The sequence below is a fragment of the Clinocottus analis genome, unplaced genomic scaffold (genome assembly GCF_023055335.1).
Source record: "Clinocottus analis isolate CAN_PGR_092001 unplaced genomic scaffold, fCliAna1.0.p SCAF_1, whole genome shotgun sequence".
Classification (NCBI taxonomy): domain Eukaryota; kingdom Metazoa; phylum Chordata; class Actinopteri; order Perciformes; family Cottidae; genus Clinocottus; species Clinocottus analis.
In genome coordinates this window covers 16620982-16642355 of record NW_027175820.1, presented here as the reverse complement: position 1 = coordinate 16642355, position 21374 = coordinate 16620982, and the positions used below count along the sequence as shown (strand labels likewise).

The 21374-nt window shown below is 40.3% G+C and overlaps 4 protein-coding genes across 5 annotated transcripts; 1 reads left to right on the top strand and 3 right to left on the bottom strand.

Moving 5' to 3' along the window:
* Position 1: 1 nt before the first annotated feature.
* Positions 2–2024, bottom strand: nip7 (NIP7 nucleolar pre-rRNA processing protein). Its single transcript, XM_068595353.1, has 5 exons — positions 1866–2024; positions 1668–1754; positions 1443–1581; positions 883–1023; positions 2–436 (listed from the first exon to the last, which is right to left on the bottom strand). The coding sequence occupies exons 1-5, from the start codon at positions 1919–1921 to the stop codon at positions 317–319; spliced, it is 543 nt and encodes a 180-aa protein (XP_068451454.1). The 5' UTR covers positions 1922–2024; the 3' UTR covers positions 2–316.
* A 17-nt stretch (positions 2025–2041) lies between these two features.
* cdc42se2 (CDC42 small effector 2) lies at positions 2042–8788 on the top strand. Of its 2 annotated transcripts, none has more exons than XM_068595363.1 (5): positions 2042–2127; positions 3971–4212; positions 4825–4926; positions 5036–5114; positions 6385–8788. In XM_068595363.1, the coding sequence occupies exons 2-4, from the start codon at positions 4159–4161 to the stop codon at positions 5108–5110; spliced, it is 231 nt and encodes a 76-aa protein (XP_068451464.1). In that variant the 5' UTR covers positions 2042–2127; positions 3971–4158; the 3' UTR covers positions 5111–5114; positions 6385–8788. The 2 variants fall into 2 exon arrangements, with proteins under 2 accessions (XP_068451464.1, XP_068451474.1); XM_068595373.1 differs by having other exon boundaries at positions 2044–2127; positions 4054–4212.
* Positions 8789–9936: 1148 nt separating this feature from the next.
* Positions 9937–13835, bottom strand: LOC137784795 (interferon regulatory factor 1-like). The gene is made up of 7 exons (XM_068575730.1): positions 13746–13835; positions 13508–13607; positions 11239–11418; positions 10988–11146; positions 10750–10802; positions 10453–10543; positions 9937–10037 (listed from the first exon to the last, which is right to left on the bottom strand). Exons 1-7 carry the CDS (start codon positions 13833–13835, stop codon positions 9937–9939), a joined length of 774 nt encoding a protein of 257 aa, XP_068431831.1.
* A 3170-nt stretch (positions 13836–17005) lies between these two features.
* On the bottom strand, positions 17006–20558 carry LOC137784401 (uncharacterized). The gene is made up of 10 exons (XM_068575011.1): positions 20450–20558; positions 20293–20357; positions 20101–20209; positions 19761–19912; positions 19486–19628; positions 19203–19365; positions 19011–19104; positions 18785–18863; positions 18233–18306; positions 17006–18145 (listed from the first exon to the last, which is right to left on the bottom strand). Exons 1-10 carry the CDS (start codon positions 20461–20463, stop codon positions 17179–17181), a joined length of 1860 nt encoding a protein of 619 aa, XP_068431112.1. The 5' UTR covers positions 20464–20558; the 3' UTR covers positions 17006–17178.
* Positions 20559–21374: the final 816 nt, after the last annotated feature.

Genomic DNA, 21374 nt, shown 5'->3' with positions numbered 1-21374 from the left:
AAAGATATTATACATTTATTTTAAAACATGACTTTTACAAAAGAAAATCACAGAAAAAGCACTCTACTTCGATTCGGAGGCTCTGACTAAGGAATCCTGTAGAATGTAAATTAGCGGTATCCCAGGGAGATTTAAGTTCATTTCAGTCGCCAGCATTGGAATTATGGGACTGTTGTAACATCTGCTGTGAAGACAATGAGTTCAACCAACCCCTTCTGGTAAACAAAAACAGCTTTTATGGGTGAGGACTTTAGTGAATGTTGCAGAGTATGAAACTGAAATGAAAGCATTTTACAATCCAGCCGTTGGTGCATCTTTATGTTAATGTATCTTCATTCCGAATGAACTCTCCTACGTCGGCCTGGTGAAACACAACAATGGACAAGGGGTCCACTTGCCGACACTCCAGGGTAGACTTGGCTGCCACTCCAAAACCCTGAGAAATGACACATGACTGGTTTACGATCCCCTCCGACAAAGCTAAACATCAGTTTGTCATATTAGCTACATTTAAATGTTCTAGCACATAAGGTTTTCTGAATGAAGTATTGTTGTGCGGCATATGCTCTCATGTGAGCCATGTTCCCATGTGTATTTTCAGCGCGAGTGGCTCCAGGGCCTTCAAAGTTGCCCCATATTGGACTACACCTAAAGACTGATCTTTAAAAAAATAAATGTTTTTAAATTCACCAGGAAGCTAACTTACAAGGTGACTCACAAATGTCATGTCAAATATAAATATGCAATTTGATTTTTTCTCTTTGCATCTCAAATTTGCAAAGACGTAATGAACGTTCTAACACTCACAGGTTACAAAAGAAAGAAGGTAATTGACTTCATAGACTGTCCTGTGAGCAATAGAACTTTTTTCCAAAAACTTACCAGTGGCACATCAGTCATGGAGTAGACCACAACTCCCTGGTACTGCATTGTGTGCTCAGTGATTCTCCCAAGCCCAGATTTCAGCACATGGTTCCCATAGAGGAAAGACTGCTCTGCACCAGGTTTCACCCACACCTTGAACTAAAAGACACACCAGAGAGCTTCACTGAAAGGTCGTCTTATTCGCATGAGATCAAATTATACCAACGAGTAGAACTGTGTTTACACTGTATACACAAACAGCCATATTTATTTTAGATTCAGACACCATATTGCAGTAGGGCTGTAGAATGTTCAATATTAGAGCATCAAACCAAAAATACAACTAATATTACAATTCAGGGATGACAACATAGGAGCAAAGGCTATGTAGCATACAGAGAGCAAAACGATCTTCATATTGACCAATAGAATTGCCTCCCTTTGTCAATTAATCCGTGTCACAGCTCTTGCTATAAACTCTTCAGAGACTTCATTTGACATAAATGCAAAATTAGGCTGATTGGCAGTGAGAGGATGCAAATGATGGCAGCAAAGACACATGGAGCACCCAGACCCACCTTTGCATAAGGCGCCAGGAAATCCAGAGCTGTGATGTGCAGACGAAATTTAATGGTCTTCGTGAACTTTCCAAAACATGTTCCCACCGACACGAGCTTGTCGCGAGAAATGTGTGTGGCCAATTTCAGAATTTTCTCACTGTTGACAGACAACGACGAGATATTAATTTCGGAATGATTGAGAAGCATTACTTAACAGTTACAACACATTGTATCCTGGATTACCTCATGTAGTACACGCGGTCGTTGTGCAGCCTGAAACAGTACGAACCATCAGGTCTGTCTACAAGTAGTTTTATGTTTTCACCGATACTGTGGGAGAAAAAAACAAGGCTCACACAATCAGGCTAACAAGCATGGTGCCGTATTTCTCTAAGATTTAACTTTTAATAGGAAAACACAATATCCCACGAGTCCACTTACTATTTTGAAAGCTTCTCAAACATAGTTTTCGTCTCTTCGTCTGTTAGTGGCCTCATCCTGAATATTTAAAAGCAACTTTTAGCAGCGAATAGTTCGATCTCCGATGAGAAACGTGAAAACGTGGGTCAACGCGGAAGCCGTCACACTATACGGCGGAAGTTGGGTGACGTCATCAGGGAGCGTAGTTCCTGGTTATTTTTTTGCATTCTTTAGCTTTCAATCGATCGTTCGCTTTATACTCCGACAAACCGGTCGTCATCTGGTAAGTTTATTCACTCAGAAATCTTTATAAACGTTGGTAATGTGTTTATTATATCACCGGTAAACAATAGCGTGCGCATTAATTTGTTTGTACGTTTCCTTTTTTGCTGAACATTAAAGTCACACCTTTTCGAAAACGGGCTCCGTTAGCCTGGTTAGCTAGCTGTCAGTGGAAAAAAACACGGACCTGTTAGCTTGCGAGCTAACAGCGTTAGCAGCTGATAATGCTAACCCTGGTTTCGTTGCAATGACCGCGCTCTGCTCCGGCACTTCACTTTGAATACACTCGTGGATGTTATCGTCTGTAACTATATAGAGTTGTGATTTTTAGCTCGGACCCGCCGTGTGATGAGTAGAGTATTTGCCGCAGTCGCATTACATTCAATTGTTTGTAAATACCGGTTAGTTGCGTGTGATCCGGAGATCAGAGGCAGAGTAACTCATCCTTTTTAAGGGTTTCAACGTTCATTAAGATCGACATTAAGCACCTCTAGTCTCAGTCTCTGGCAACCGATACAACGATTCACTTGCACAAAGTGCACAGTGACTGTTCAATGTCAGCCAGAATTACAAATAAGGAAATGTACTTTGTCAGCGACATCTTTGCATTTGGCAGATCATATGATCCTCTGACCGCAATGCTGGGTGAATTAAGTGCCTGATCCTGTTTTTCCCAGATTTAAAGTTATACACAGCAATACCACTATATCCACTGGCACGTATAGACTTATCTGATGCTGCTGGTGTCGTACTTGACATTTTTTTTAACTTGTTCATGGAAATATCTTTGCTTGTGTTCCAGATAAACTACATTTGGGAACGCCTTCAAATTCAGACTTGTCTTGTCTTAAAAAGTGCACACGACTTCTTTACACAGATATCCTGTATTTCTACAAGCATTGTTTCTAGACCATAATACAGCATATGTGGTAGTTATTTAACATACCATGTTGAATATTAATAGTAACAGGTAGCAAAGGGGTTTTTAACAGATGCTACAAATGTTCTGGTCTACATTTTCTCATCTGTTTAGGAATAAGCCACTCGGTTATTTCTTCTCTGGGGAGATATCAATAGTGGATATCTTATCGTGTTAGCAGCGATGATAACAGCGAGCACAATGAACACTGCAGCATAAGCTGATTGGTGGCCGTGTTTATTATCAAATACTTTGTTGTTGACACAAGAGTTGAGATAAAAAAGGTTAAAGTAAAACCTGTTGATCACTTGGATAACCTGTGTTTATAGTGACTGCTCAGGATCCCACATTCATATGGTGCACTTTGAGAAGATTTTTTCCCATTTTGAGGGTGTATCGTGAGAATTGTACAATAGTTTTTAATGTTGTACTACTCGCAACCAAGTACTCTATATGATATTTTTAGAATAGCTCAAATATACTTGGATAGCAAATGTAACCACAGTTCATAAAAAAAGAGAAGGAAATATAAAATGGAAGTATTTTTTTTTTTTTTTTATCAAAGGAGCTACACCAATGTCTGTGTCTTTAGGTTTGACCTGATTATCTGTAGGTCTTGCCAGAAGAAAGAGCTGCTCAGGAAGTGAGCCACTCGGCACAAAACTGGCTACTAAACCAACCAGCATTGACCACAAAATACTACTTTACCCTTTTAATAATCAGCATTTGGTAGTATACATTAGGCTATTCAGGAAAATTTGACCTCAAAAAATGATGCCCAAAAGTTGCTGATCAAAATCTAGCATAGCTCGACAGGAAAAACAATATGTAGATTATGTCCTACACCTTGACAGTAATGTCTAATTTCTCAAAGTATGGAAGCGTTCAATTCACTTTTTTCCCTACACCTTTTACCTGTCGACAGGAGCGTGCTACCTTGTGTTGGGAGAATAGTTCTCAGACCAACGGTTTACCCGAGACAAACCAGTGCGCTGTGTCTGTCATCAGTTTCCGGCGTGTTTGTGGCTCTGGCAACTCTGAACAGGAAGACAGACGCAGAGAGACGTCTGAACTAAGAGCGGAAACTGCTGCGGCTTCTTCGTCAGCCTCAGAATGACTGAGTTCTGGGTTTGTTTCAGCTGCTGCATTGCAGAGCAGCCACAACCTGTGAGTATAAAATGTACTTGTAGGATACATTGATTTACTTCATTTTAATGTCGGGGTCAACTGGGAAATTGGTGCATATGTTTTAATATCTAAGTTAATAAACCATCAGTATTCTATGGTGTTATGTAGTGTACTGGCCCATATGTCTTCTACTCGACTCAAACTGTGAACATATTGATCAAGTTTCTTAAATGCATTGCAGTTGTGTTGTGCCTTGAATATATTACGCCCACTTTTTTTTTTACGATAGAGTAAATAAGAAAGGGGTCTTAGGCCTCCAACTAGCCACTTCCTGCTGTCTGACACAACATTCACTGAGCTTGAATGAGGTTTATTTTTGTGAGCTGACTGTCAGCTGACTGATTAGATAAAAGGAATCATGAACGTCGACATCAGTCTCTGTTTAAACTCCACAGCACTATGTTCACTACGAATGAAAGAAAGTGTCAGAATATCTACAGGAAAGGGCTGAGCAGGCTCTGTTCTGGCTATTGTTTAGCTGTTCTTCATCCCCTCTGATTATTAATGTAATGTAATGTAAGTATATTTAGGTAGTTAAGCCTAGTGATCTTCAGGTTTTTTGAAGTGTATGTTTATGGTACTCATTTACAGAAACGGCGGCGACGAATCGATCGCTCCATGATCGGGGAGCCAACAAACTTTGTTCACACCACACATGTAGGCTCGGGGGATATGGGCCTGGGATTGCCATCAGTAAGTTGTTGTTTTTTGTCGTCCTTCAGAATATTTAATAGAATAAAGCAAAAATAAGTCTTCAGTCAATCAACATTTACACCTTGTTAATTGTTACACCCGTCTGTAGGTGGACCTTGTTCAAGCCCAAATGAAATCTAAAGGAGGCTACGTCCATGGAGGATCTGAAGGTTCTCAGTTGTAACAAGGTGAGAAATTCTTTATTCTAAACTGATATTCAGCCACAGAACTGTGACGACCACTAAGCCATACAAGTCCAGCTTAGACTTGTTTTTATTGCAAATCAATATTTGTGAGTACTTGAGTTCAAGTTTGTGTTTTGGTAGAATTTGATAACCTACATCTTTTACAATGGAAGCAACATGCAGTATGCGAGAAGGGTCATTTCCAACTTCCATGCTTTAATCCAGTGCTGAAATAGAAATATAATGTTAGGCTCAAGCTTTAACATGATTGCTCTTGATAAGTGAGAGAGACACTAATATTAAAATCTAAAGACTTCCCAGTTAACATCTACAACTAAAAGTCCCAGACTTGACATCACCCATCCTTTTCCAAACAAACTACAAAGGTGCAGTCAGGAGTGCTGATCTCCACTAAGTACAAACTCAAAGACAAGCAGAGATGTAAGCAGGTAATCAACTCGTATATATCATATAAAACATTTCATACAATCTTGCCAAAACAAAATGAAGCTGTGTTATCACTAGAGGCCCCTAGTGGCAGGGTCAGCAGGCAGTCAATCTCACTACAAAACAGGCATTAAAAGCTGTTTTGAGAAAGTGTGAGTCACCCCAACCATGAGAGGTTCTTGAGCTTGCAGCCCTCCAAAATCTCGTTTTAGTTTGATGCAACAGAATGTGTTGTAAGGCGTGGACAGAATGAGTGGTACACACTCAATCATGGACGGATATACGTGACCGATCGCATGATCGTCCTGCCGGAGATAATGATGGCAACACATGCTCTCACATGACAGCAAGCTTCTCTTCAGAAGCCTTGAAGGGAAACTGGTGAACCTTCTCAGCAAACATTTGCACTGTACTGTATGTGGTGATGTTTTTTAGGGGAATTCAGCACTCTCCCTTAAAGGAATGAATGAATGTCTTTCCTCTTAATGAGCTTTCTTGTGCTGAAAACGGCTTGCCTTTTCCTTATGACTTTAACTCAGTCAGGAAAATATGTTTTTGATTTGTAAGTTGTTTTTTTATTTGTAAGTTTGGCTTTGGCCTGATTTGGGCAGTGGCATTCCTTTCTATTGGCAGGTTAACTGGTAATGTTGCACACTGTCTTGTTTTTAAACTCCCACTTGGATGTTGCCACAGCCACTTTCACTTTTGACTTCTCAACCTTGTCTGATTTGGTGGTAGAGTAGTGGGATTTGGTTTCTAACACTCAACCCAACGATGAGTAGCAGTTGAGATCCTAACATCTGTTCCACTCTTCTCCCCCTCGCAGCCTTTCACAGTCTTGTGGAAACTACTGTTGTTGATATGAGGAAGCGTTTTCAAAAAGCAGTTCTGTCTGTAATGGACGCAGGACCAAAAGATGAAACTACTGCTTTTCCATAATGTTGTATATATTTTTATTTTCCATTCCTTTTTTCTTTTTTTTTAATGAAAGCACTGCTATCCATTTGCTGCCATACTGTTGCACTGTAAAGAGTAACTGTTAAGAATAGATAAGAGGGTTTAGAAAGCTCATAATCTCAGTCAGATGTATGCTTGTGTGTATGCATGAGGAAAATATTTTCAAAAATATTTGCTGTTGTAGCCCATTTGGATGCCTGTATTTATTATCTGATTTGTAAACAGACCTCATAGTGGCTGGGCCACACTGGAGATTTGGAATATTCAGTTTCTTTCTTTAATTTTCAGAGGTTTATCAAAGGACAGGTGGAGGTAGCAAGGCAAAAAGCGATATGTTCATTGTTTTATTCTGAGAAATACTCATTCTCTGAGTGGTTTTCAGGGTTAGAGATTGCTGTCTTGTAATAAACTTGAAATGAGTAGAGTACACTGGATCTTACATTGTACACTCACACTTGCTTAGGAATTTTGCATTGATTTCAACTGTTTTTTTTATACTCATTTAGATTTGAACCATATAGAATTTTAATAAACTATGAACTTCCTAATCTGCCTTCTGAAGTCATGTTCATTATTTGATTTACTTGTGTTGTTTCGGCAGCTTGATGCTGCAAATACTAAGCTCAGTGGTTCCAACAGAATTCATATTTTTCTATTTTCTTTTCATGACTTGTGTACCAACAGTAGACCAAGAATTGTACTTGGAAGTAACTAAATCACACTGCAAACGCATGCACAAATGTGGGCCGTTTTTTATGCAGTTGGCAGTATTCTCAAACCTGCAGCCGACCTTCTGTATGTCCATCAATACCTGTTTGGTCCGTTGTACTGCTGTTTCTTTCCTCCGCACAGTCTGTATTTCACACGGTGTCTTGTTATGACAGCTTATATTTCTCTTGACAGAAAATCATTTTTTTCTTTAAGTTTTGGGTTGAAACACCTTTGATCTTGGAAATGATCTTGTTCGTCTGGAGATCTGAATAGTTTAATGTGTTTTCCTTCTTTTTCTTTTTTTAACTCCAATGTCGGACATCTTAAAGCTGACACATGCTACTAAATGACATTCAAGCTAAAGCGACCCACCTTTGTAGCAGTGTTTGTGATCAAGTTGCTTCAGCGTTAAAAGATGTTTAAAGTGTTCTCTCTTTATTCAAGTAGAGATAATGTTTTATCAAGGGGTCCCCTCGTAGGGGAACGTGGATGGGTGCAGCTCTTACTGCCAGATTATGCTGGTTGTCCGTTGTGTTAATGATCAGAGTAGAGTTATATTGTTCTCACTTTTTCTTCACCGGCTTCATTTTCCCTCGGTATTGTCATATGTCCTCCAAATTTCGGAGCCAGGCTCCATTGAAAATATATTTGCAAATAGTGACAGAGCAGCTGCAGTATGAATATTAAATGCATGGCCCCTGCATCTTGGGGTGATCATCATGTACACACGGTTCATCACTACTTACTGTCATTCTGAATCAAAAGGTAAAATGTGTCGAGCGAACCAGCAGGCCTGGATTCATCAATACATGTCATTATTTGTTCTCGATGTACATCTTATGATTCACTAACAGAATGTGGTGGTGGTATTAAGTCAAGCAAAAGTCTGTGTAAATTGATGTTAAATGCGTGCTATTGTCCTACTTTTTATGATTAAAAAAAGAAAACTATTTTGTGTTGGTACCAGGCAGCGCAAATTACCTGATAGATATAGTCACAATTGTAATATCATATTATTTACGGCCATAAAACTGCTGGTACAGATTTAATCATGCGATTCAATATTGTCAAAGTGCTCATCTGTTCCTCTTTAAATGTTTCTGTAGTAATTCCTGTGTGAAAAGAAATCCACATCTGTATAGATAAGTTTTTGTTTTCCCAGCTCTGCAGAATGCTGTCGTATGTGAGACATACTGGGATTGCAGTATATCATGTGACCAGCAGGCTGTGCTTGTGGACTGGTTGAATGTGACTTTAAAATTTGTTTCCATTTGGGATTCTTGTAATTGGACTTCTTCTATGATGATACTGTAAATATGTAACATGAAAGTAATAGATCCATCGTTTATATATGTATTCAGGGTCGTACATATTTTAGGCTATTTTTCTGTAATACATCCCTGAGAAGGCAGAGTTGGAGCAGTGTTTTTGTTCTCTTTTTTTTTTCTTCTTTAGGAACTGCCTGATATGTTGTTCCTGCTTTAAGGGAAGTTCATCAGTCTTTTTTTTCTGCATTTTTCAGAATAAACAATGAAAAATAAATGTTAAATGTTAAAGTTTGACCCACTGTGTGTTCCATGTTTTCACTTTGATCCAAAACTCTCTCATTGATTGGGTGAGAGAGAATGGTTGTTCTCATTCTGGAAGAAAGCACAAGCAGTCAATACCAAACATACAAAAAGGATTTGTGTCACTATTAAGCGGTAGAAGAAGTGCACAGATAATTGACTTAACTAAAATTACTAAGACAACACTGCATGTAGAAGTACTTCAAGTGAAAGTCCTGCATTCAAAATCCTACTTAATCAGCTGAAAAGCAGGGTGAGTTTCAGGGCTAGTCCTATTCACAGTGAAACGCTCACAACAAATTCTACTTAATAAAACATTTTTAATATCTGCTGTTGAAAAAAATCCCATTAAAAGGCACATTACAGTTTGGCTTCTTTGTTTTGATCATATCAGTCAAGATAATGGTAATAATGATGTTGAGTGACTGCCTCATGTCATTGATTCCACTGCTGGCTTCACAGTTTCTTGAAGTAATACACACGGCCAGCTTCAGGTCATGTACAGTACACATAGACACTCGCGTTTAAAGACACAACAAAGTAATGTGCTCTAGTTACTTTTACACTGTGTAATGCATAATTACAAAACAAACACAAAGCAGGTTGTATAATGTCACAGAAAACAAACTGCACCATGTGCTGAATGAAAATATACAAAATTGAGTGTATATATTTTTTAAACACTTAAAATGGGTAAAAACTAGAAGCTGTTCTGCACTTCTCTATGTTTAACATCCAGTAAAATGAACAAAAAGAGAAGCGCAATGACTGATCCCGCACTCCAGTGAAATGAGATCTGTTGACTCTGAGCTGTGGAGTGAGCTTGGTGTCATGTCAGTGAGTTTGAGGCATTGAACCACAGAGAACCCGAGCGATGATGACAGAGAGAAAGCTTGGCTTGGAACAGGATCTTCATCTCAGCACGCTCAGCAGAGAGAGCGGTCGACCGACTGACGGAGCAATATTCTCCGTCCGCCCGGCCTCTCGGGTTTCATTTCTTCAACGGTCAGATCAGCAGACAGACGGCAGGCAGGGAGAAATCAGCTGACGGTTAGCAAGAAATCCTGAAGGAAAAACAGCTTTTAATCAACTGTTGTGTTAACGGTAACACAAAGAGATGCAGGAGGTGTCATCGATGATTGTTAGTGCATGGACCACTCAGAGAGCTCCTTGGTGTAGTTTGGACCGAACAGATCAGTGCAGGTCTCTGCGTGCAGAGAGTACAGGTTATCGTCACCAGCGCCTGAGGAGCAGAAAACAACATAGAAAACTGAAGACTGAAACAGATGGGAACTTTAATCTGTTTTAAGCATTATAGGATTTATACTTTTTTCCAACTGCAGCTTTAGTGATCTCCCTCTCACACACACACACACGCACAAACACAGACACTTGGCCAACGCATCTAACTTACTTCTGTAGGTTTCGATGAGTCTTTGTGGCTTAAATGTCTGCTTTTATTTCACAGCAATACTCCCCCTAAAATCCACATTTGGTCTTCAATCGGCACTATATCTTTGTTGCAGGACTGCATTCATTTGTGAACACAATATCAACCTGCCACTGATGCAATCTGCCACATTTTTGAATTCCCCCAACTTTTTTGAACACGTCACAACACTGTAAAAAGACTTTAGAAGTTACACATGGTGTCGTACAGTGCCAGTGGTCCCACAGTGTGTTTGTTCTCCATCCTCTCGTCTCCCCAGTCTGGTTCCAGACATCAGTGTTGCTTAAGTGGTCCATCAACTACGGGAGACAAGAGCACAGATACATAGTGCACCACCGACAGAACCCAAACTGCATCCTAGGAATATTTAATTGATCTCAAACAGGAAGCAGTTTCATCTGAGAACTCTTCACCTTGTCTTTAGATTTCAGTCCTTCTGCCAATGAGAGTCTCTACGATAGTGTCAGCTAATGTTCAGTCAGTCAGTACACGAAAGGTCTGATACCTTAAACACAGCCTCATCCTGCTCCTGGTCCTCTGGTTTGGCCTCCCACGTCCCTGAACAACAACAACAACAACAACAAAAAACAACTTACCATTAGGTCATTTCAACTCTCATTGTTCTTACATGGTGCAAATCTAACTATCATTGTTATCAGGCTCCAAGTATTGTGACTGTAAGTATTAAATACTTGTATCCTCACATTCAGAACAACAACAGACTTTGACAACAAGCATCTCACCGTGTGTTCGCATGTTGCCAAACGTGTCTTCTGCAGGGGGCTCCGCCTTCTCTGGTGTGTCTGAAACGGGTCTTGTTGTGGGTTGCCAAGCCAGTGTGGCGTGTGTATCATCAGCTAAACTCGCCTGTCTTTCCAGAGGTCTGCTCAACAACCGCAACCCTGAGAAAGGGACAGGACAGGACAGTCACGTGAGGTCCGTCTGAGAATATTTTGACCTTTTGAAGAGATCCACGCGTTCTGAAATGTCTTGCCTCTCCTGCGTCTGTGTGGTTGTGTGCTGGGCAGCATCCTGTAGACTCTGTAGGCATTGCTGCCTCTCTTCTTGCTGTGTTCCCGCAGCTCACAGATGTCAGGCAGGGAATTCAGGGCGCAGCGGAAATTTGCCTTCCACGTCTTGGGATCCGGCTTGTCTTTGCCCGGACGATATCGTCCTGAAGTAAACAAATAAGTCCAAGCGTTGGTCTAACACAAAGGAATAGGACATTGTACACATAACTGAACAAAGGATTTTGATGCATAAATGTAATTCATGTCGGGGCCCTGAAGATTCGTTAATAAAGCAGGAACCAAGTGGCACCTGTCAGCCACCGGAAAAAGTTTGTTTCACCTGTGACCACACGCATCATCCCTGGTGGCTGTGGTACGGTGCAGTCAGAGGAGTACTTTCTAGCACCTATAACCACATCCAGCAGTGGAGTCACTGGGTCTTGGAGTGAACCTGTGCATCGCTGCAGCAAGTTGAGAAGTTGAACCACTGGAGGTCAGCAGAAACTTACAGGAGAGTTCCTGTGTATTTAAACCTATATAGTTTGTTGCCTATGCATGTGGCCATTTTGACCCTGTTATATGATATGCTTGCACTTGCCACCTCCATCATGGCAGAAACTCTGCAGACTCGCGCAAAAATGATTAGTTCAAGCATAACTGTAACAACTTGAGCTGTGTTGCTATCATCAAGTGTGTGACTTTATCCAACATGCTGACTTCTCATATTTGGCACCACGAGGTGATTTGTATCTTTGCCAGTCCCCTGAATATAATTACCAGTCTGAGTAATAAAATCACTGGAGCTTCCAAAGATCCACATGGATCGTTTACAGTCGACAAGGGCTAACAAGAAGAAAAGGTGCACAGGTAGCAGCAGCTATCTTACACACAGTTTGCAACCTCCGACTGTCACTAATGACTTGAGGAGCCGTTTGATTGATCAGTCATACTATCTGTGTACTTTTTAATTTTAGAATATACTTATTTCCTTTCATCCAACTGCTGAATATGCTTTCTCTTGATTTGTGAAGAGCAGTTCTGTTGAACTCTGACAGCAACACGATCCGCTGCAACTCAACTGGAGCTTTCCCATGATGTGATGCAGCTACAATCACAACGTGGGACTTTCCCTAAGAGTGTGTGTGCGTGTGCGTGTATGTGTGTGTGTGTGTGTCTATGTGTGTGCGTATGTATGTGCGCAGATTCTATTTATGTCTTTTTTGTGTGTTTTCTATGTAACTTTGCTTGCTACTTCTGACAAACTATGTTCCCCTTGGGGATAAATAAAGTATACACTTAAATGGACATGAAGTTCTATCATTATGGATATAAAGGTTTTCATGTCTACATTCTAAATAAATTAACTAAAAAGGTTACTATAAATAATTTTGACTTGATTGTGAGTTTTGCATCTTCTGAATTTCTGATGCATCAAGAAATATGTTTATCTTTGGTGTAGACTAGCGTTATCTGACATTCCTGTACAAGTATTATTACTTAGCTGGAAACTGGAGATATAAATCTGGTAAATTTTGAAAGAAGTGGACTGAACATTGCAACTGACTGCTCTTTTGAAAAGACTTGAGCAGGAAATAGGTCTGCCGGCAAATGTCTTCATGATGGTTGAAATAATCACCAACATTCAGTGAAAATTACAAAATGCAGCTCATTTAGAGACTTTATTTAAGAAAGGATACTCTGTTCTAAGGATTATTGTTTGGACTTTTCTCATGAATGAAGTCATCCAGTAAAACCAATCTATTTGGGGAATTGTCATTGTCACCTGACCACAATTTAACCAGGAATACAATGAATACCAGGACACCCTTTATACATGAAAAAGTAATGCTAAATACTAAGTGTGGCAAGAGTTTATGAAAGAATGTCCAGCAATTTCTGTTTTACACATTTGAACACAGTTAATTACATTCAGCATCGATTAATACATACATTAGACACACATATATTGCTAATACTAAGATACCACATTGCCAGGCTATAAGTGCTGTGGCTCTGACCCACGTAGTCCATTATGTTACTAGAGATCACAAATATAAACTTAATACAATATAGTCAGTAGAATATAAGCGGCATGCAAGTGTAAATGTAAGAGCATCACAATAGATCTCTGTCAAAGTGCTTTGATTGATAGAATATAAGCAGAACAACCCACAATAATTAGAAACATTTTGAATGGACTCAGGGACCATCTAGCTGGAACAAATCACATGCGTATCAATGTGGGGCTCCTACCAGTGTGCATGGCCCAACTCCTGAACAGTGTAGCATCTCGATCAATACTCCATCCATGACGAGCGGCGTGTATCCACGGGATTTGGAAGATTCGTGCTGACTGTGGAATAAAATAAGATGCCGTGATACATTGTTGCAGAGAGTATTTCATGATACATTATTATTATGTTATTAAAACGTTTTTGCACCCAGGCATGCGTGTGTTTGGGTGAGATGAGGGTGAGATGGAGAGGTGTACCTGGTCGAGCCAGCTGACTCCTGGATACCTCCTAGACTGAATCTGCTCCTCCAGCCACGGCCTCAGCCTGAGCCGGCCCGCTTGTTGCATCCTGCAGACCAAGCTTCAGGTGTGCAGAAAGGTGGAGAGGGGTCACAGGACTTTCAGCAATGACAGAAAAATTCTCAGGAGCTCAGATTTAAACAGAGGTGACTCTTCCTCCCCTTCCAACCTTTCTCCTCCGCTGCGTTCTTCCAACCACAGGTCTCACAGGTATGACAACCGCTGTAACCCTCCAATAACTTTCTCTGCTGCATAAGTGGCTCCTCTAATTACAGGAAGTGCTGTACCATGTGTTGTTCTCTCCGTGGCAGAGACTGAGGAGGAGTATGATTCATGATTGATGATCATACATTGTGGATTAGCCACTGATAACGCTTGTTTAGTGCTCGGGTGCTAAAAGCTTGGCAATCATATGCTTTTTCATGTGGTTACTAATGTGGCGGCAGTGTGAGACTATGTATTCAAGTAAAACTACCAGGTGGAGGCAGAGGTCATTGAGTATGTGACACATGAGCAGCATTGCATGTTGCAACAACTACTTTGACTTTCAAAGTTTTTTTTATAGTAAATATGTATTATTTAGTCATATAGTGCACAACAGGCTCGTTCGAGATGAGCCAGTTCTGCGCAGAATTGATCGTCGGCGTTCCACGCGCAATGCATGCTGGTTAGATTTGGGTCCGACTTGCGCCGGCCTTGCTCCGACGTCATTCACACGTGGTCAACGGTACTCTCACGAGAGCAAGGCGGCCGTCGATTTCAGAGCCGGGCGCTGCAGCAGCTCTCCCCCGCCTGACTGGCCCAGTGGATGATGGGAAATGCCTGGCTGTCACCACATCAGAGAGCTGATTGGCTCTTAGATCTGACAGCAAACATCACGTGTTGTAAAAAAATCCTTATTTTATGTGTAGTTGTAATGCATAATGCTCGATTGTTGACTATTAGTCTCAGGTTTAATCTATAAACATATTTTGTGTGGTTTATAATAGAAAATCGTATTTATACAACACACATCAAAACCAGTAATGTATTTCACAGGCAGACATAAAAACAACAAAGGACACATCTACACACACATTTCTACATGAATATATGTTTATAATCACATATGAATACATTCAAACGTGATCTGTGAACTGCAAGTCGACTACATATCAGAATTAAGAGGAAGTATTTTATTCCGTAACTTCCTGTTAATACTTTGAAGGCAGTTGAAACCTGTCCGACTTGATCACTGTGGCTTGTCAACGCTTCCCGCAGCGGCCGCTTGCTCTCGTCTGGACTCCAGGCGAGGCGCACAGTGATGTGTCGTTCGTGAACGATTCGTTCAAAATGAACGAATCCTCAACTTGTGTCCTTTCTAGTTACTTTTTGGTTGACGAGGGAAACACAAGCACATCTATTCAAACACTCATCTAGTTGTGTATATTGTTTCCTCCAGGTCTCTCAAAGCAGCACAACCACGGCCCCCGTGGAGGCGCTTCTCATGTTGACAGCAGGAGGTGGACGGGCATCTGTGGGGAAATTTGCTGCCGTCTCATTAATAGATTGGTATGATCTGGACCAAGAGGTTATCCTGGTCATGGAGAGACCAGTGCCCCGTGTCGACCTCATTACACACCTCGACAACAACAACGGTCCGCTGAGGGAAGACCAGGCCAAGGTACGGAAGCTGTGCGGAGCCTGCTTCTGCATCTGTGTTGGTGCTTGAGGTTCCCTTTAGGCGTTTACATTTGTTTAATTTCTCTCTGCCTCAGGACATCATGAAGCAGCTGGTGAAAGCAGCCATCCAAATGCTCTCTGAGAATGTTTTCCATCGCGACATTAAGACAGAAAATGTCCTCGTCCAAACAGACTCCGATGTCCCTCGAGTGCGCATCATTGACTTTGGATGTGGCTGCTTTGTGAGCAAGATACCATCCTACTATACACACTACTTTTGTACGCCGTCTGGCTTCGGCTCCATGTGTTGATCTCTGGAGAGAGATCAACCAAAAACAATAACTTCTGTTCAATCTTTATTTAATTAAAGGAAATGCTGGCACATCCAGATGTTGATTTCTTTAATGCATTTAGCCAACCTTTTTATGCGATTATAGTCCCCTGGTGATATCGTTATGTAGATTTGTGTGTCATCAGCGTAATTATGTTAACACACTTTGTTGTTTTTCATAATCTGAGCCAGTGGAAGCATACAGATGTTGAACAGAAGTGGTTCCAGTATTAAGCCTTGGGGAACACCACATGTCATCCTAGTCAGCTCTGATGTGTAATTAGCTACTGACACAAAGTATTGTCGGTCTTGAGTAGGATTCAAACCAGTTAAGTGCTGCACCAGAGAGTGCTACCCAGACTTTCTGTCTGTCTAGGTTGTGTAAGTACTTCCTCATAGCTCTTCTCTGGAACTGCTGAGACGCTTCCAAAGAAACACAAGTCACTTAATTTCCTATCACAACAAAGACGTGAAACTTAAGTAAAGACATCCTACTATTTCATGGAAAGAACTAATGTGCCTTAATAATAAACTGTTGCACTAACAATATCTAATGCTGATTAAAGACCACCAGTTCTTTGCATGAAGTAGTCGTGATGTCTTTGTTGTGACAGAAAAAGTATTTCCTGAAGTGACGTGTGGTTATTTGGAAACGGCCCAGCAGTTCCAGAGAAGAGCTATGAGGAAGTCCTTTCACAACCCTGAATCGCACCAGCTCATAAAAGCTGTACCAGGTCTCCAGCGAGGGATCGGCCAGGTGAGGCTGCACACTCTGGAGCAACAAGTGGTGCAACTTCAAAGAAGTAGGACAATTCACCTCAAGACACTACAAATATCAGCCTGTCACACTCTACCACAAGGAGGATACAAAATACAACCTATTCGATTGTTGTTCAGGTTGCAAATTGAAAGTTTGAATAGAACGAATGTATGTAAATGAGTACCTGGCGAAAAACATGCTGAACTAGCCTGGAATGGTCGTATCCTCAGAAAGCACGACAAGGAATGGAAAAGTATTCATAAAATTAAATGGACCACCAGAGCAAGCCAAGGTGGTTGTGGTCCACAATCTGGGAGAACTGGATCAATATAAGTGACAATGTAATGTTGTAAAATGTATCAAGGAAAGGAACAACATTGCATCCAACACAGCAACCAGCATACGACCAAAAATGTACAACATCCAAAGTCAGTTTTATTTTTTTTTAATATGATGTTAGTCATGTCATGTTGTAGAGCACGCCCATGTCATAGTAGCTTGAAGCGAACATTTCTGCAAATATTTTTTCTAAATCAATTATTGTTTTTCATAAATCGACAGATGGAAAAGTATGTACAAACTTTCTATGTTTTTGTATCTACAAACTTAAAAAAAAGTAAAAGCATACTAATGCAGCTCTACACACTCTGATAGCCGTTGTCTGAGATTGGGGGCAAAGACTGGTCAGCAGGGATCAAATGGAGAAAAGGTCTTTGGAGCTCAGAGAGACACTGGCCTCCATCGACATTGTTCATGAAACATTGGATGCTTTGATCCATCTTGGTGAATAATTCCTCTGGATACCTGTTTAAATGTTCCTTGTTCTCATCACTTCTCTCCTCGGAAAACAAAATATCCGGCCGCTCTACCAGATTCTGAAATGGCTGGTAGTCGTCATCCATTGGAGGAAAGCTGTATGAGCCTGCAGGCACACAGCCGTGGCGGGGTTTTTCCTCCCATGTTGCCCATTCAGTTTCTCCATGTTGCTTTGTTACACCACAAACCGCCTCCTCAGAGCTCTCACACCGGGCCTCAACTCTGGATACAGGATCACATGACGCAGTCGAGTTGGTGCCGCTAGAGATGGATGACAAACTGAAGTCTTCTGCAGATGGAAAACCAACAGAATTTGCATTGCACTGCCGATATGACATGTCTGTTGGCATGAGAAATGGACAAGCTGGTGCCTGTGGCTCAACACAGGTCACAATGGCACCCGTACTAGAATGGTATGCAGAGTCACAAAGCATTTCATCCTGCGTCTGGACCTCAGAGCTGTCCTTTACATTCTGATGTGGGCAGCTGGGAATGATGAGGGAATATGTTTTGTTTTCAAAGTCGGATGAAAAACAACTTGTGTCATCAGCTTGGACATCACAAGGGTCGTTGGGGGAGGAGAGCCAACCACTTTTTTTGTTTAATTCTTTCGTAGTCATAGGTGATAACGGGCCAATATTGGGAAAAGCTTTTTTAAGGGCATCCTTAACACAGATTGTAATGTCAACAGGTTCTGTGTTAGCATAACTGAGGCAAGAAGAGCCACGACTGATTCCACTGCTTTGCTGAAGGCCTCCACTGCTCATGTCTCTCAGAATGTCTTTCGGCCTGAATAGAGAAAAAACACATTACTTAAACTGCCAATAACAGCACATAGAGATCCTGAAGAAAATATTGTAGTGCAGCCACACTAACCATGGTTTGATGTCATCTGGAACAAGAGGCTCAACAAAGGCAACGGAGAAGTTGGTTGTTCCAGGCGTCAAGACCTGCAGCAAGGAGAATAAGAGCAATTACAACTACAGATTTGAAACATTTTGGTTGAATGGGTCAATTTGTAAAAGTTATTTTCCAAAATATTTTACATGAATTACTTAACAGTACTTGGTTGACACATTTATGTACAGAGGTTTAAAGTTAATCATTAAGATGTCAGTCATGCTATTTGTCACACATACAACCCACGCACAACTGGTATACATATTTTGTTTTATGAAATGTATTATGTATTCATCATATATTACAGGCTGTATTTTTTCTTATGAATCTCACATGCCTGTGAAGGAAATTCAGAATATATAATATATAGAGAAGGAATTAAATGCAGAATGTAAATGCATTTTTTTTAAATTTATTTATTTTTTACAGTGCAGCCATACAATCTGACAAAACTAAACAAACGGATTTTTTGAAATAGCAACTTTTTCTTTTGAAGCAACATCAAGTTTACATCACTAGGTGTCTCACCTTTTGCTCACTTGGATGAATAACACCAAGTTTGGGATTTGGACATTTGGCAACTGCCTCCCACCACTTTGTTTTGAGCCTAAAATCAATTAAACAAATAAATCAACATCAATCACATACATGTTACGTAAACACAACATAGGAGTTACAGTGTTTAAGGAAAACATCTATCATATTAGAATCTAACAGAGAAATATAAAAACTATCTTTTATTTGCTTTACTTACTTTACAAAACAGACATATATAACACCGGTGATGATGACTGCAGCAAAGCTGAGGCTGATGATGAGAGCCAAGGGCAGGGCATCAGGAGACACAGCTGTAATATAACATGTATAAAATGTATCATGAAGTGAAAAAGCCTAATATGTTCCTTGTGAGGCATAAGGTAAAATGAAACAAGAAGAGGATACTTACGTGTTATGAATTCCCATTCTTTGCTACTGTCACTGTACTTGTCACTAAAGTGTGTGTAGCTTTTCACGCTGACAGCATATGTTGTGCTTGGCTCCAAGTTTAGACCAAGTATTTCATAGTTATTCAGTCCATCAATTGTAGTTGGCTTGACAGATTCAGATACCTAAAGAAACACAAATTACAAAAAAGATGGTCCAGCATTTATAGTATCTTTAACTTACCAGCAACCTGACATAATCAAATGGCAAATTATCTGTGTTATATTATTCATAATTGCTCCTACCTTTTCTGTGTCTCCTTTTTTATGGTAAGTCACATAAGATGTCAATGTACTTGCGAACCAGTGGATCATGTTTGGATTCCACTTGACTTCAAAATTTCCATTGGTTTCTTTCACTGAGACAATTGTTGGGGTTTTAGGCTTTACTGTAGAAGAAGAGAGATACAAAAGGTGAGGGTCATGTTTCATAAGTTCCATAGTTTGACACCCATTGACTGCATCAATCTATAGCTGGCAGTACAGGTTACATGTAGTGGCTTTCACTAAAGTCAACTCACTGCTTTCTGGGACACTGATGATTTTGGACTTAATGCTTTTGCCTCCTTTCCACACTGTGGCTGTATAATTTTCCAAAAAGGTCAGTGCTATTTTTTCAATAGAGCAACAACACTGTCCAACGTCACACTGTGTGAAAGTGCCTTTCCTCTCCCTGTGGAAAACAAGATGGCAAACATCCATTATACATCCATCATTATATTTTTTGAAAAAAACAACACAACTGAATAGACACAGAAATCCAAAACCAAGCTAATATATGTCCTATTTGAACAGACTAAATTAACTGTCTCTTCACTGAAAGAAAACTAATAATAATAAATAATGAAAAAAAATACTCACTCGGTCCAGTTATTGTTCCGGAGAATCAAATTGTATTCAGTGCAGTTTTGCGCTTCAAAGTGGCAAGTGAATGTCTCACTATAGTCGTTAGTACAGACAAGATTTTTGCCTAAAAATTACGAGAATATTAATTATGACAATGAGTTATTGCATAGACTATATAACACATGTCTATATTTCCACTGTACGTACCAGAGAGAGTTGTTGCAATATTCCCGAGAATTACTAAGACAAGAGATATCCTATCACGGACGCGCCTGAAAGTAAACGCATAGCAGATATTTTCTTCACTTTACTGCGACAAAATGGATTAATTAAGTAACAGACACTTTCCAAGACTCCAGATTACCTTTTAAAATCCATCCTGAAACAATGAATTCCACTTCGCTTTGGAAAACAACTATCAAGTCATCAGCTTTTGTGTCTCACAGTCTTCCTGATATGGAAAGCTATTACTGGAAATGTTGCGCCACTAACTCAATGGAAGGGCTTCCCACGCCCATTTCCTCAAGGAGTGAAAGGAGGCAACACTCTGCCCTCTGCCAACAGCAGAGTTTAGTGAAAGCTACTCGCTATACTTACTTAAATAATAATGAGAGTGTCGAATGATGCAAAATAAGAATACGTAAATACGTAGATAAACCACAGCGATAAAACAATTTGGCAAACACCGTCTGTATGTTTTAACACTACGGTCAAGTGAGCCCACATCCGCCGACGGAGCCTCAATTGCAATTCTGAATGCACCTCTATTCAAATTGTTATGGTACGAGGGCGGTACGAAGCACAGAGAAGCCAGAAAAGCCGAGCTCAAAAGCTCACATAAAAGAATGATATTCATATTCAAACGGCATATCCTTAAACGTGTAAATTGAAAGTAGGTACAACGCAGTCTTGTTCAGACTGATCTCTGCTATGTCCATGTGCATGGACTTGATATTTTACTGTACAGTTTTGGAGAAAATTGAATTGAAATTCGGCTTCAATGGAATGATGATATCATAATGTCACAATTTCCAATATTCAAACTGCTATAAAAACAGATCCTTAAACTTGTAAAGTAAAATTGCAAAGCACTTCTCTCCGAAACTGTACAACACAACCTTATGGCCATGTGCGTAGCAGAGGTCCCCCTGAACAAGACTGCGTTGTAATTTTAATTTACAAATTTAAGGATCTGTTTTTATAGCTGTTTGAATATTAGGATATTGAGAAATTACGTTGGAATGCTGTTTGTGCTATCTAAGCCACCGGAGACTACCGGTGGCTCACTC